This window comes from Nyctereutes procyonoides, unplaced genomic scaffold (genome assembly GCF_905146905.1).
Source record: "Nyctereutes procyonoides isolate TBG_1078 unplaced genomic scaffold, NYPRO_anot_genome, whole genome shotgun sequence".
In the NCBI taxonomy this organism is placed as follows: Eukaryota; Metazoa; Chordata; class Mammalia; order Carnivora; family Canidae; genus Nyctereutes; species Nyctereutes procyonoides.
Window position 1 is genome coordinate 27,382,175 of NW_026575020.1, and position 13,929 is coordinate 27,396,103.

Sequence of the window (13,929 nt, forward strand, 5' to 3'; positions counted from 1 at the left end):
CCAAAGGCAGCGCCAAACCACTGGGCCACCAGGGCTGCCCCATCATTATTATTTTTTAATGGTGCAATTAAAAACGTGTTTACGTTGTGGGCTTATTTTTCCTACTTTTTTATTGTGGTAAAATATACATAACATAAAACCCACATGTTCACCATTTTTAAGAGTATGATCAGTGGGCTAAGTACTTTCAGAACGTTGTGCAAGAATCACTGCTATCTATTTCTAGAACTTTTTCATCTTCCCAAAAACTCCATAATCATTAAATAATAACCGCTGCCCCCCAAGCCTCTGGTAACTTCTATATACTTTCTATCTCTCTCAATTCATCTATTCCAGGTTGATTTTTTTTTTCAGTTGGTAATACATGTATGTAGTAAAAGTGCACAGAGCAGAAAAATGTCTTCCTATCACCCAATTCCCTTCCCAGATGAACTATTTTATTTTTTTAAAGATTTTATTTATTTATTTATTTATTTATTTATTTATTTATTTATTTATTTATTTACCTGAGAGAGAGAGAGAACAAGAGCACAAGGAGGAGCCGAGGAAGAGGGACCAGCAGACTCCATGCTGAGTGTGGAGCCCAATGCGGGGCTCGATCCCGCAACCCTTAGCTCATGACCTGAGCTGAAACCAAGAGTCCCAGAGGTATCTGAAAGATATGAAAATATCCATGTGTGTATGCATAATTTTATATACTGTTTATGCCTCCTCTTTTTTAATTTAACCATACTTCTGAGATGAAAAGGTTTTTAGTGCATCAGAATATCAATAGAGGGGCGCCTGGGTGGCTCAATCTGTTAAGCATCTGCCTTTGGCTCAGGTCAGGATCTTGGGGTCCTGGGATCCAGTCCCACATCAGGCTCTCTATTCAGGGGGGAGCTTGCTTCTCCCTCTCCCTCTGTAACTACCTTTGCTTATGCTCTCTCCCAAATAAATAAATAAAATCTTATTTAAAAAAGAATATCAGGGATCCCTGGGTGGCTCAGGGGTTTAGCGCTTGCCTTTGGCCCGGGGTGTGATCTTGGAGTCCTGGGATCGAGTCCCACATCGGGCTCCCTGCATGGAGCCTGCTTCTCCCTCTGCCTGTGTCTCTGTCTCTCTCTCTCTCTCTCTCTCTCCCTCTGAATAAATAAATTTTAAAAATCTTTTTTAAAAAAATCAAGATGTGGGGATGCCTGGGTGGCTCAGCGGTTGAGTGTCTGCCTTCGGCTCAGGGCGCGATCCCGTGGTCCTGGGGTTTGAGTCCCACATCGGGCTCCCTGTGGGGAGCTGCTTCTCCCTCTGCCTGTGTCTCTGCCTCTCTCTGTGTCTCTCATGAAAAAATAAATAAAATCTTTTTTTAAAATTTCAGGATGTGACATCCCCTGGGGAGGGCAATAGGATGGAGGAGAAATATTGGGGCATTTTAAATGCATCTGCAATTTTTTTTTAAGATTTTATTTATTCATGAGAGACACAGAGAGAGAGGCAGAGACACAGCAGAAGCAGGCTCCATGCAGGGAACCCAACACGGGATTCGATCCCGGGTCTCTAGGATCACACCCCAGGCTGAAGGCAGCGCTAAACCGCTGAGCCACCTGGGCTGCCCTGTAATTTTTTTTAATTGTGATAATTCTATGTTTAGCTTTTTGAGGAGCCTGTAATGTTTTATTTGAAGTCTGGCTTATGGGTTCAGGCAATCTTTACATTAAACTCTGGGCCTTTTTTGTATGATTGAAATATTTCATAAATTTTAGGGCAACCCTGGTGGCTTAGTGGTTTAGCACTGCTTGCAGCCCGGGGTGTGATCCTGGAGACCCAGGATCGAGTCTCACGTCGGGCTCCCTGCATGGAGCCTGCTTCTCCCTCTGCCTGTGTCTCTGCCTCTCTCTCTCTCTGTGTGTGTGTGTCTCTATGAATAAATAAATAAAATCTTTAAAACATTTTTAAAAAAAGAAATATTTCATAAATTTTAAAAAGTAGAATGAGTTACCTGAACACTAAAAGTAGAATGAGTTAAAATTGGAAGCCACTATTTGCACTGTGCTTTCTGAATTGCATGATTAATATAAAGCTGTTTGAGGGAACATTTGTGGCTATTGACCTGGATTTCAAAATTGCCAGTTAGGGGCACCTGGGTGGCTCAGTGGTTGAGCGTTTGCCTTTGGCTCAGGGCATGATTCTGGGTGCCCCGGTCCCAGGGCATGGGACCTGGGATGGAGTCCCACATTGGGCTCCCTGCAGGGAGCCTGCTTCTCCCTCTGTCTGGGTCTATACCTCTCTCTCTCTCTGTGTGTGTGTCTCTAATGAATAAACAAAATCTTTAAAACAAAACAAATGAACAAAAATTGCCAGTTAGAGCTCCTGCCCATTCTAACCTCCCATAATGCTGACATGACCACCCCAGTCCCAGAGACACTCAGACAAGACCCTTGGCTCCAGCGGCCCATAGGTCTCTGAGGGCAGGGTGGTGGGGCCACTGCCTCCTCTGTGCTGTCATCCTAGCCTCAGGCTACACTCTTGTCCTCCAGCAGGTCATTTCTGGAGCTTCCCTTAAGATTCAACATTATCTTTTGCTGGCATCTGATCTCCAGCGAGAGGCAGCCTGATCCCAGGCAAGCCCCCTCCTAGCAGATGAGCTTCTCACCGGGGTCTCTTTCCTGTCCAGCAGCACAGACCACACCCTGCATGAGGGAGACAGGGCTGTGGTCCTTCTACCCAAACCCCTGGGTATGAGTCTGGCTCTACCTTGTGTGACCTTGGGCCAGGTTCTCCATCTCCACAGGCCTGTTTCCTCACATAGGAATCGAGGGGGGCGGGTGAGGGGCTCACACGTCTGTGGTCCACACACCACTGAACAGGTGTCCCAGAAGGGGAAGACGACGAGCATCTCTAAGCCATTTAGCCCATGATGGCAGCTCCCAGAACATTTGACATCTGCAAAACATCATCAGGTAAGTGTTAACTTTTCCCCACTGGTAGACCTAATGGTTGTAAATGTACTGTGACGAGTGTAATCTGTTTATGAGAATGTGCATAATAAATTATCACATCAAGTTTGCCCTCAGCAGCCACAGGCTCCACTGCAAACGCTTGCGGTGACTTGCTTCCTCAGCACTCCACCATGCTCAATGCTGAGGCCACCGTGTGGAGCAAGGAGGAGGCAGCCATTGGCCAGAGTGGAAGGCTCCCAGGTCCCTTCCTGATCTGCCCTCCATCACTGGAATCTAAAGACAAAGGGGATTTCATCACCAGGCCCCCTGCAGAACGTAACAGAGCCTGTCACAGCCTAGGTGCTGAATAAGTACTTGTAAATGTATGGATTTTCAAGAGACCCTGAAAGGCCTCTCCATCAACCAGCCACAGGGCTTAGAATTTGTCCCTCAGGCCCTCCTTTGGGTAAAACATTCCTACGAATACAGAGGAGGTTCTTTCAGCACAACATGCTAAGAGCTCCTCCAATAATCAAGGAATAGTGGAAATTGGGGGTACATGTTAGGCCAGAGCCCAGGAGGTGGGGGGCGCCCTCCTCCCAGGGCACTTGGACACCAGCCAGAGATGCCAACCAAGGACATCTAGCCAAGTGCACAGTCATTTCCTGTGAAATGCCTGTCACCTACTGAAAGGAGAGGCTTTAACTGTTCATTCTCAGCCAGGAAAGAAGTCTCAATGCCCAAAGCGACATGTGGGGATCTTTGCCAAAGCACTCTAGAAATTCCAACACCCACCCCCTCCCTGGGTGTCGTACATTGTTCATTGAACAGTGTGGAGGCAGCAAGATGAGTTGAGAATTATTAAACCGTGGCACCCTCTAACCCAGGAATTCTTATAAAAATAATTGTGCATAAAGATAATCCAGGGGTGCTGGTTAAGATGCATCCTGAGTCTTCGTGCACATATCAGACTCCGTGGGTGTGAGGTAGGGACCTGGAATCTGCATCATTAATAAGAAACCTGCTGGTACAGACACCTGGGCCAGCCTTCGAGGAACCCACTTCTACTTCATTGGATGGGGGCCTTTTGGGGGGTGGTGCTCGGAAGCCTGTTAAGAGAAGCAGGTAGAAAGGAAGCAAGTATAAGCACAGGGTTCCTGAGGGCTATGACCTAGAGCAGACTGTCCCACTCAACTTCGTTAAGGGCCGATTCAGCTGCCAACATGGAAGGCAACATGACTGATGGAGTCTGGACACGTCCAGCTGCTAAAAGATGCTCATTCATGCCAGTCAGCACCCCAGCCTGGGCATTACGTTCACTTCTCACTGCACTTCCCCCAGCATCTGCACTTCCCCCAGCATCCTCACCTGGTCCTTGCAGAAGAGGGCGGCCAAATATACTTCACTGATAGTGAAACTGAGGCAGGCTCAGGGCAGATGGAGATGGTTTGCACCAGGACGGCAGGAGCAAGAGAATTACCAGTGACTGAGTGCCGGTTGCACACCAGGCACTTTCTATCCGTCCTCATCAGCATCTCTCAGAAAACTGTCTGTGGCCTCCCCCATTCCACCAGTGGGACTGACTGGGCCTAAGTTTAGCAACTTGCCCAAAGTCAGACACAGTAGCTGGGAGACACTGGCTTTTGGATCCAAATTTGCCTGATTCTCCAGCCCATACTCTTTCTAGAAGATGGATACCTTGCCCAGATAGCACCAATTCTACCCCACCTCACTGGGGCTCATAGCTGGAGGAACTCAGACCTCAGAGTGGCTCTCCACTCTGCCACCTGCCAGAGGTTGGCCCTACATATGCCACCTCTTTTTCCAAGGAACATCTCAGGATTCCCTGACTCAGTGCTTTGGAGGCTGGGCCCTCCCCACTTCTTCCAGACCCTCTGAGAGCCAGCACCTGCAGAGTCAAAAGCTGTGAGTAGATGCTCCAAAAAGCCAGACCCACAGAAGGTCAAAGAGGGCAGAGGAAGAGGTCAGCCCCCTCCTGTCCCCATCCGCAGTGAATACAGAGGTATACCTTTATAAACAAACAAACAAACAAACAAACAAGATTTTATTTATTTATTAAAGAGAAAGTGAGCACAAGTGGGGAAGAGGGGCTGAGGGAGAGGCATAAGCAGACACCCCTCCGAGTAGAAAACCCTCCCACACACAGGGCTCAATCCCAGGATCTCGCTCATGACCCAAGCCAGAGGCAAATGCTTAACCAACTGAGCCACCCAGGCACCCCCAGGGGTATACCTTTGATGTCAAAAGGGCACAGGGTCAGGGGTCACGATATCCACTCTCATTCCCAGTCACCTGACTTCCTGAAGCCTCCTTTTCCCCAACTGTAAAATGGTAACAGCACTCTCTTTCTCAAGTGAAGAAATTACGAAATGATGGTTCAGTGTCTGTATTTTAATACCTGTATCATTACATAATCACTTTGTGAAGCAGCCGCCTCTGGCACAGAAGTCACTCTATGCCTATTTAAGGACGAATCCCCTTAAGCATGCCCAGAAACTGGAAACCCACTAGGCTTCCAGGCTCTCTAGTCCTCCCCTTGGCCTTAGACTCCTGGAAGGCTGAATTCTTCTCCTAGCAGGATTCCAAATAGTCTTTGGGGAGCTGCCAGCCCCTCTCTTTCCCAGTGTAAGCCCTGAGGCTCCTGGCCCTTCCCTCTACCCCGCCTCTTCCTCCTTTTTTCTTCCCCTCCTTTTCCATCTTAATTTGGGCTGTCTCCACCCCAGAAGCTCAGGAGTACCTCTGGGGAACAGCATTTTACCTGCGTTTCCAGCTCTGCTTTGACCCCTCAAGCTTTGAAGGGGTGAGGAGGAAGAGGCAGAGGAAGGGGACGTGGAAGCTTCGAAAAAAGTCAGGACACCTAGGTTTCTAATCCCAGTTCTGGTGCAAACAGTGCTCACTGTGGGTAAGTCAGTGTGCCTGAGCTTTAATTTCCTCACGGGAACATGGGAACAGTATCCCTGTCTACGTCATGGCTAATGTAAGGAATCACTGCGCTGACTGCTGTGAACGGTCTAGGTACAGTATACGGACTTCACCGCTCAGTCAGCACAGAACTTACCACAAAACAGCATATGGTTTTCCATCGTTTCTTACCAGTGAGTCTTGTCTCCCAAGAGAAGAGAAAGAGAAAGCCAACCCTACTGGGCACCTCTGATCTGTCATGTTCTGCGCTAGATGGGGCCTCACCACAATGCTGTTAGGTTGGAATTAGCCCCATTTCACAGATGAGAAAACAGGTTCAAAGAGATCAAATGATCTGTCAGAATGTAGCAGCTGGAAGTGATGAGAAAGGGTCTCTTCTCTCTCCTCTCCACCCCTTTCAAGGGGTTATGGTGGAGGAAGGGACACTGGCTTGGGGCCCCTCATTTAGACTCATGGAAGGGACCCAGCGAAGCATTTCTTTCTTTCTTCTTTCTCTCTTTCCCTCTTTCTTCAAGAGTTTATTTATTTATCCACGAGAGACACACAGAGAGAGGCAGAGACACAGGCAGAGGGAGAAGCAGGCTGTAGGGAGCTGGATGTGGGATGCGGGACTGGATCCCGCCACCCTGGGATCACGACCTTAGCCGAAGACAGATGCTCACCCACTGAGCTACCCAGGTTTTCTGAAGATAAGCGTTTCTGATATGTCACTAGAAACTGGGGAGTAAACAGGATCCCGTCCCGGCCCAGGGCTTCCCGGAGACACACCTGTACAAGCGGCAGCCATTCCCAACAGAGCTGTCCCCGGAAAGCACTGGGCCGGCCATCCAGATTCGTCTAGTTCTCTTACCAGGTGGGAAGCCTGGGCCTGCGGGCAGGCAGCGCCCGCCTCCCCACTTTCCCCTCCTCCATCGCTCACTGGGAAGGTGCCTTCCGCCCAGGCCCCGTCTCCCGCGTCCCCTCTCCTGACCACAGCTGGCGGTCGGTCAAGGTTCTCACCTGCCCTGTCCCCACCAGGAGAGGTGGAGGCCTTCCTCAAACCACTCACTAACCAGCTGAGGGACTGACTCAGGGCTACGGAGAGTGTGTGCTTGTACGTGACCTGAGAGGAAGCGTGAACAGACTGCCCATGACCTTGGACCCGTGAGGATGTACCTGTCCGCACACCCCTGCGTGTCCCGCCAGCTGGGAGCTGGGAGGAGGGCTGCGCTGCGAGGCCCCCCTCACGTCCATGAGCGCGTGCGTCCTGGAGCGTAGTGCGCTACAGCCGCCTCAGCCAACTCTGCAAGGATCCATCGGCCTGCGTGTGCGTCCTGCGGGTGTGCGCCCGCGGACGCTTCCGCCAAGTGTCTGCACAGGCGTCTCTGCTTGGCGTGACTCGGCACCGCCGCGTGTGTCCTGTGCGAGCGAACAGAGCCCCGCGAGGGCCGGCACGGGCGGGAACGCGGCGGGCGCGTGCTGCGGCTCCCGGCCCGGCCTCCCCGCGGGCCCGCCGCTGTGCGCGCGTGGAAGGCGCCCGGGGCCCGCGAGGGTGCGCGCGCCGGGCCAGCGCGAGGGAGTGCGGCGCCGCCCGCCCGGCTCGCTCCGCTCGGCGCCCGCCCGCGCAGCCCGCTCGCTCACACCGCTTGGTTGCCGCCGGTGACGCGGCCTGGGCCCGCCCCCCGCCTGCCGGCCCCCGGCGCTCACTAGCCGGCCGCCGCCGAGCCGAGAGCAGCCGCGTCAGGGCCGTCCGGGGGGCGCCGCCGGCGGTGCCCGCAGCCCTCGCCGCGCCCCGCGGGGCCTGCTGAACCGCCTCCCCGCCATCCCCGGCCGGGCAGGGCCGCGCCCGGGCGGGGCCGCGCTGCCTGCATGACCCTCCGGCGGCGCGGGGAGAAAGCGACCATCAGCATCCAGGAGCATATGGCCATCGACGTGTGCCCCGGCCCCATTCGGCCCATCAAGCAGATCTCCGACTACTTCCCCCGCTTCCCTCGGGGCCTGCCCCCGGACGCCGGGCCCCGCGCCGCCGCGGCCCCGGACGCCCCCGCGCGCCCCGCCGCGGCCAGCGCGGGCCGCCGCAGCCCCTCCGACGGCGCCCGCGACGACGACGAGGACGTCGACCAGCTCTTCGGAGCCTACGGCCCCGGCCCCGGCCCCGGCCCCGGCCCCGGCCCCGGCCCCCGCCCCGGCCCCGCCCCCGCCCCGGGGCGGCCGCCCGCCAAGCCGCCGGAGGACGAGCCGGACGCCGACGGCTACGAGTCCGACGACTGCAGTAAGTTTCCAACTCGCCGACGTCCCGCCCCCTCCCCGGCCCGGCGTCTGCGCGCTCCCCGACCTCGCCGCCCGCGCCCGGCCCCCGCGGGCCCCCTGTCGCCGGCGCCCACTCCCGCGGGGGGCGGCCCCCCGCCCGCTCCGCGCGCCCTTCGCGCGCCCTGCGGACCCAACCCTACCCCTCCCCGGGTCCATACCCGAGAGGTGGGAAGTTTGGGGGCGCCCGCTGAGGGCGTCCCGTTTCCGGGGCCCGGATCTGCGCACCCGCGCCGCGCCCCCTCTCGGCCCGCCGGCGGGGAGTTCCGGCGCGGGCGGCGGCTTTTGTTCCCGGGAAGGGCGGAGCTGCGCCCCGGGGAGACACCAGTTGCTGCGGGCCGCGCGGTCCTCGCCGCCGAGGGCCCGGGGCCGCGGCCGGGCCGGCCTCCCGAGTGGGCCCGGCGGCCCGCAGAGCGCAGCGGCTCCCGGTGCGGGCCGAGCACGGAGGACCGCGGGGCCGCTCGTCCCCTGCAAAACCCTTGGCCGCGCCACCTCCCGCGCCCGCGGACCCCGCCGCGGCGCTCTCCCGGCGCCGACCTTCGCCCACCTGTTACGCCCGCTTCCCAAGGCCGGGAAGGGCCCCCCAGCCCGCGCCGCCCTCTCTCCGGGCCGAGCCCCGAGCCCCGAGCCCCGAGCCCCGGGCAGTGGGCGAGCGCCGGGGCCCCCGGGGCGAGGCCGGGCCGGCGGGCGCTCCTTGCCTTTCGGGCCTCTGAGAGCGCCTGCCGCGCGGGACCCGGGACTGCAGGGGAAACCGAGGCCGGGTTCGGAAGGGGTTAGCGCGGGATGGGGGTGGGGCTGGGAGGTAGCGCAGCTCGCTAGGGCCCCACCCAGCCCCGCTGTAGCCCCGCTCCCCGGCCCGCCCGGGAGGTGCGCCCTTCCGGGCAGGGGTCGCTCGCGGCCTGAGCCGAGGGTCGCTCGGCGCCGCGAGGGTGGCCGCGCCTGGTTTGCGGGCTCCCGTGGGCCTAGGGCCGGGGGCCTGGGGTTTCCCCAAGCATAAAGTGGGTCTCTGGAAGCTGAAGGGGGAGATCACCAGTGTCACTGGGGGAGGTGGCCGACCTCTCAGCGTCCTACCGAGGGAGGCCCAGGAGGAGAGAGCTGGAGGAGGCCTGTCCTCTGCCCTCCAAGGGGAGAAACTGCCCCCTGTGCACTTTCTGTGGGCCTGGACGCTGGCCGAATCCTGGGGTATTGAGGCCTTGCCTCTGGGTGTGGGGGCGGGGAGCAGCCCTCTCCCTCCACTTCCCTGCCAGCTGGGGGAAATTGGGTTGCAGAGAGTATATGCCCTCAGGGCTGTGCCCCGAATCTTCCCCACCCCCAGCTCCCCACACCCTGGGCAAATCGCACCCCCTCACCTTCCATGCATCTGGGCAGGCCCTAACTGGAACCCAAGTCACCCCTTTGGATGCCCTGAATCCAAAGCCACCTCCAGAAGGGGTAGGGAATTTGTTCCCCTTTGGACATCTTTCGTGCTGTGCCAAGGGAGTGAGAGGGCAGGGCAGGGCTTCCACATGAACTTCAGGCAACCCTCCTGGTGCCACCAAGGGCCCTCTGGATGACACACTGTTACAGGGTGAGAAATCTTGTCATTTCTTCGGGCCCTCCCTCAACCCCCAGGTGAGGAGGAAGAGTCCCGAAAGTCCCCAAAGCAGGTCAGCTGCCTCATCTCCAGCCCATCGACTCCAGTTCTCCACTGAGCACTGTCCCAGCAGCAGAGAGTGTGGCAAAGGGGAACAGGAGTGGGTCTCACCACCCAGGGAGCTCACATGTCCTAGCAGGGGACAGATTCACATGAGTCACAGCCTGACCAGTCCGGATGGTGGGCTGGCCACACCCATATCACCAGGTGGTCTCCTGAAAAAAGCTAAGGAGGAGGCTTATGGCTGAGCCTGGGCCAGCTTGGGTCACTTGTCCCCTTCAAGGAGCAGCCCACCCCAGGCTTGGATCTCATCAGTGGCCGAGCAGACTTCCCAGGCATGGGGACACAGAAATCTTGGCTCCTTCCTGTGGTGGGACCGGGTTCTGGGGTGGAACCACTTTCCACCCCACACCTTGGCCTGGACCCCTCTCGGCTCTGACAACCAGATCCCTAGAATTAGCCTAAATGATTTAAGCCAGATGGTTCATTATGGCTTTAGCCGGGGTTATGCTATTTGCTGCCCTAATTATTGGATTATCTCTGTTCTAACAAAAAGAAATTAGGGCGGTTGCTCTGTTGTCCAAGCTGAGAATGAAGTGCTGTTTATTTATTCAGTCTTTTTTTCCCTTCTCTTTAAAGCCTATGCTTTATTAAGTCACCTCAAGACACAAGCACGAAATTCACATGTTCCAGACTGATCTAACAGGGGCCGTGATAGGGAGAAAAGGCAGTGAACATTGGGGTGAGAAGTGTCCTTCCTCCCACTGGTCCCTAGTGTGGCCTGGCCCAGTGGACTCCACTGCCTGCTGCCCCCCAGTCGGGTTCTCCCCCCTCCCCCCCTCCCCATGCTCTCCCACCCAACCTCCACCTGTGGAAGCCCAGTCCATTCTTCAAACTATGAGGACTAGAATGTTTGGGTTGCAAATAACAAAAAACTCAAAGTGCCTGAAACAATGAGCACAGTGAGATGGCAAATGCCCAGGGAGGTTTGTGCCCAGGCTCGTCAACAATCTCAAAGGTGCTGGTTCTGTCCCCCTTTCCACCTGGCTGTGCTCTGCTCTTCTTAGGCTGACCTCTTTTGGTCCAGGGTGGCTGCTGTTGGTCCAGATGTCACATGTAACACTAAGATCCTAAATATGAGAAGGACAAGTTTCCTTGCCCATATCTCGGTTGGAAAGTGAGGAGAGCTCTCCCAGAGTCCCCAGGAGACCTGTCCTTCTGTCTCATTGGCCAGAATTGTGTCACATGCCTGCTCTTACACCTGCCGTTACATGATTCACCCTGGGCTGGTTCAGGAATGGTGCCCATGAGCGCCTGGAGCAAGGATGGAGTGGAGGAAGCACTGTCCCAAAGGCCCTCATCTGGGAGCATTTCCCAGTCCCTGCTGGTTGCGAGTCCCCTTCCTTCCGCACATGCCGGCTCAGACCACAGTTTTATGTACTCAACATTACAAGATCAGCTGTGTGTCGGGCACTGTGCTGAGATTTAAGAATGCCTGAGACAGAGTCTCTGACATGAGGGAGTTCGTGGAAACACAGAGGCACAAGTAGCCCAGCAGTGACGAGAGGGAGGCAGCAACCCAAATGGAAGTGCTGGTTTACATAGTTTACCCACAGAGAAGGCTGTGAGAAGGGAGGAAGCAGGCTGACTAAGTGGAATTAGGAAAGCAAGATGCTCCTGACACGGGGACTGCCATGTGCACAGGTAGAGGTAGAAGAAACAACCAGAGGTGCCACAGTCAAGTGTCTGAAGTAAGGGAGAAAGACCCAGAATGAGGACAAAGTGGTCACAGAGGGCCTTAAATGCTACACCAAGGAGGTTAAACCAAGTCCAGGAGGCAGTGGTGAACCTTTGAATAATTTAAAGCTGGAGAATGAATAGACTGCTGAAGGTCCTAAAGTTCTAATCCTTGGCCTCTGAGCTCCTGGGAGGCAGGGACATAGGGCTCCTTCTTCTTTGTCTCCCCTGCAGTGCTAGGCTCAGTGCCTCATAGTGCCTCCCCATCTAGGAAATGCACTTTCTGTGGTTCTTGCCACAGTTTTTTAGAACTATTTGAGAGACTGACATTTTTCTTAAAAAAAAAAAAACGAGCAAGGGCTGATTTCCTATTCCCAAGGGTATACGGGGGTGAGGAAAGTCCAGGTACAAACCAAGGTCAGAATGATGCTGTCAGTCTCCATCAGCAGAGCAAAGGGATGTTTGGCCTTACAGGAACTGACAGGGGCTTGAGCCTGATTTTCTCTGAATTAGCCCCATTAAAGCTCTATAATTATCGACAAGCGAGTGACAACTCTCACCGGCCCATTAGTGACCAACCCTCATTATTTTTCCAAGGTTGTAAACTTTAGCCAGGACATGTGACTTCAGTGGGCGGAGGGCAGGATGCAGTGGCTCACACAGATAAGCACCTTCCCCTACCCTTAGGACCCTCCTTATCTGTACCAGAAGCCCACAGCTCCCTTTCCAGCTCAGAGGCCCCTCTAGGATGGCGGCCCAGCCCTCCCTTGTCCCTGACAGCAACTCTGCTTTTCTCTCTCTGGTTCTCTGTTGCATCATCCTGAGATTTCAGCTACACAAAGTAGCAGACAAAAAAGGGGGGAGGGGATGCCAGTAGACTTTTTTTTTCAAGATTTATTCATTCATTCATTCATTCATTCATTCATTCAAGAGAGACACAGAGAGAGGCAGAGACACAGGCAGAGGGAGAAGCAGGCTCCCTGCAGGGAGTCTGATGCGGGGACTCAATCCCAGGACCCCAGGGTCACGACCTGACCCAGAGGCAGATGCTCAACCACTGAGTGACCCAGGTGTCCCAAGCCAGTAGGCTTTTTTTTTAAGATTTTATTTATTTATTCATGAGAGACACACAGAGAGAAAAAGGCAGAGACACAGGCAGAGGGAGAAGCAGACTCCATGTAGGGAGCCCGACGTGGGACTTGATCCTGGGTCTCCAGGATCACGTCCTGGGCTGAAGGCAGCGCTAAACCTCTGAGCCACCTGGGCTGCCCCCAAGCCAGTAGGCTTTAAGAAAAGAACTGTCATGATGGAAATGAAGAGGTCTGGATTCTGTGTCTAGTTCTGCTGGGCCACCCTGACCAGGTCACCGATGCTCTCTGAGCCTCATTTCTCTGAATGGGAAATGAAGACTTCGGACTGTAAGATCCCTAAGAGAGCTCCACCACCAGCAAATCTCTAAAAATAGTGACCATACTTCTATTTATAAACTATAATAAACTATTATAAACATTTATAAACCATTATTTCTTACAAAACCTCCAGTGGCAGTCAAAAGAATTCGTCAATCGCATGGAGGGGACCCAGGGTGTACTGTTCCTGGGAATTGATCATGGGTATCACTTTCACTGAACGGTGTCAGCCCTCCTTAAACAGAGATGTCTGCAGAGCCAGCAAGGGGGCTCCTTTCTTCTCCAGGACCTGAGATTCCCAGTGTGGAGCAGGTGGCCCCAATGTCTGGCTGGCTGGCCTCCTCTGAGAGTGGGAAATGGGCGAGATTGCGGAGTGTGCATCTTAACTCGTGGGCATCACCAAATCCCTGCTCCTGTGAACAGCTGGAGAGCAAATTGGGTTGAATGGCCTGGCTGTGCAGATCGAACATCTGTTCTTTGCCGGTGTCGCTGGCGTGGCTCGAGGCATGGTCGCTCCTCTCTGGAGGCTGATGTCTTGAGAGAACAAGCCATGGGTAGGCCTGAACTGAGCAGCAGACTAATTTACTATCACATAAAGCCAACAGCTTTATAGCTGTTGGAGAATATTAGAAAAGCGTGGACCTGGAGAATCTTGGGACCATGGCTGTGGTTGTCGTTATAGGCATGGTGTTATATACCTCACTTCCAGCCTGCATAGATGGGAGTCCAGAAACCGGCCAGATACAGCGAGCTCCAAAGCACCCTAACTCTACTTAGGAAAAGCACAAATAGGCTCTGCTCAAGGCCTACTGACTCATAGTTTGGACACAATTCTAGCAGGTGTTTGCACCTGGTTTGGTAGGAGGAACAAGTGCTATGGAAAAGGAAGGAGGGCCGTTTGTGCTATCAGAGGCAAGTATTCTAAGAGGAGTTTCAGGCTGTTAGCAAAGGGGGAGGCAGAAAAATGAAGAAAACCTAGGTAAACCTCAAAGAGTGGCTGCTGGGG

At 54.8% G+C, this 13,929-nt stretch overlaps 1 protein-coding gene across 1 annotated transcript in view; it reads left to right on the forward strand.

Annotated features, from left to right (window-relative positions):
- The first annotated feature begins 7,577 nt into the window (after positions 1-7,577).
- Positions 7,578-13,929, forward strand: part of DOC2B (double C2 domain beta) — a 36,971-nt gene continuing 30,619 nt past the window's right edge. The window contains exon 1 of the mRNA XM_055319265.1: positions 7,578-8,109. Coding sequence (XP_055175240.1) covers positions 7,707-8,109 — 403 coding nt within the window. The 5' untranslated portion in view covers positions 7,578-7,706. The remainder of the gene's footprint in view (positions 8,110-13,929) is intronic.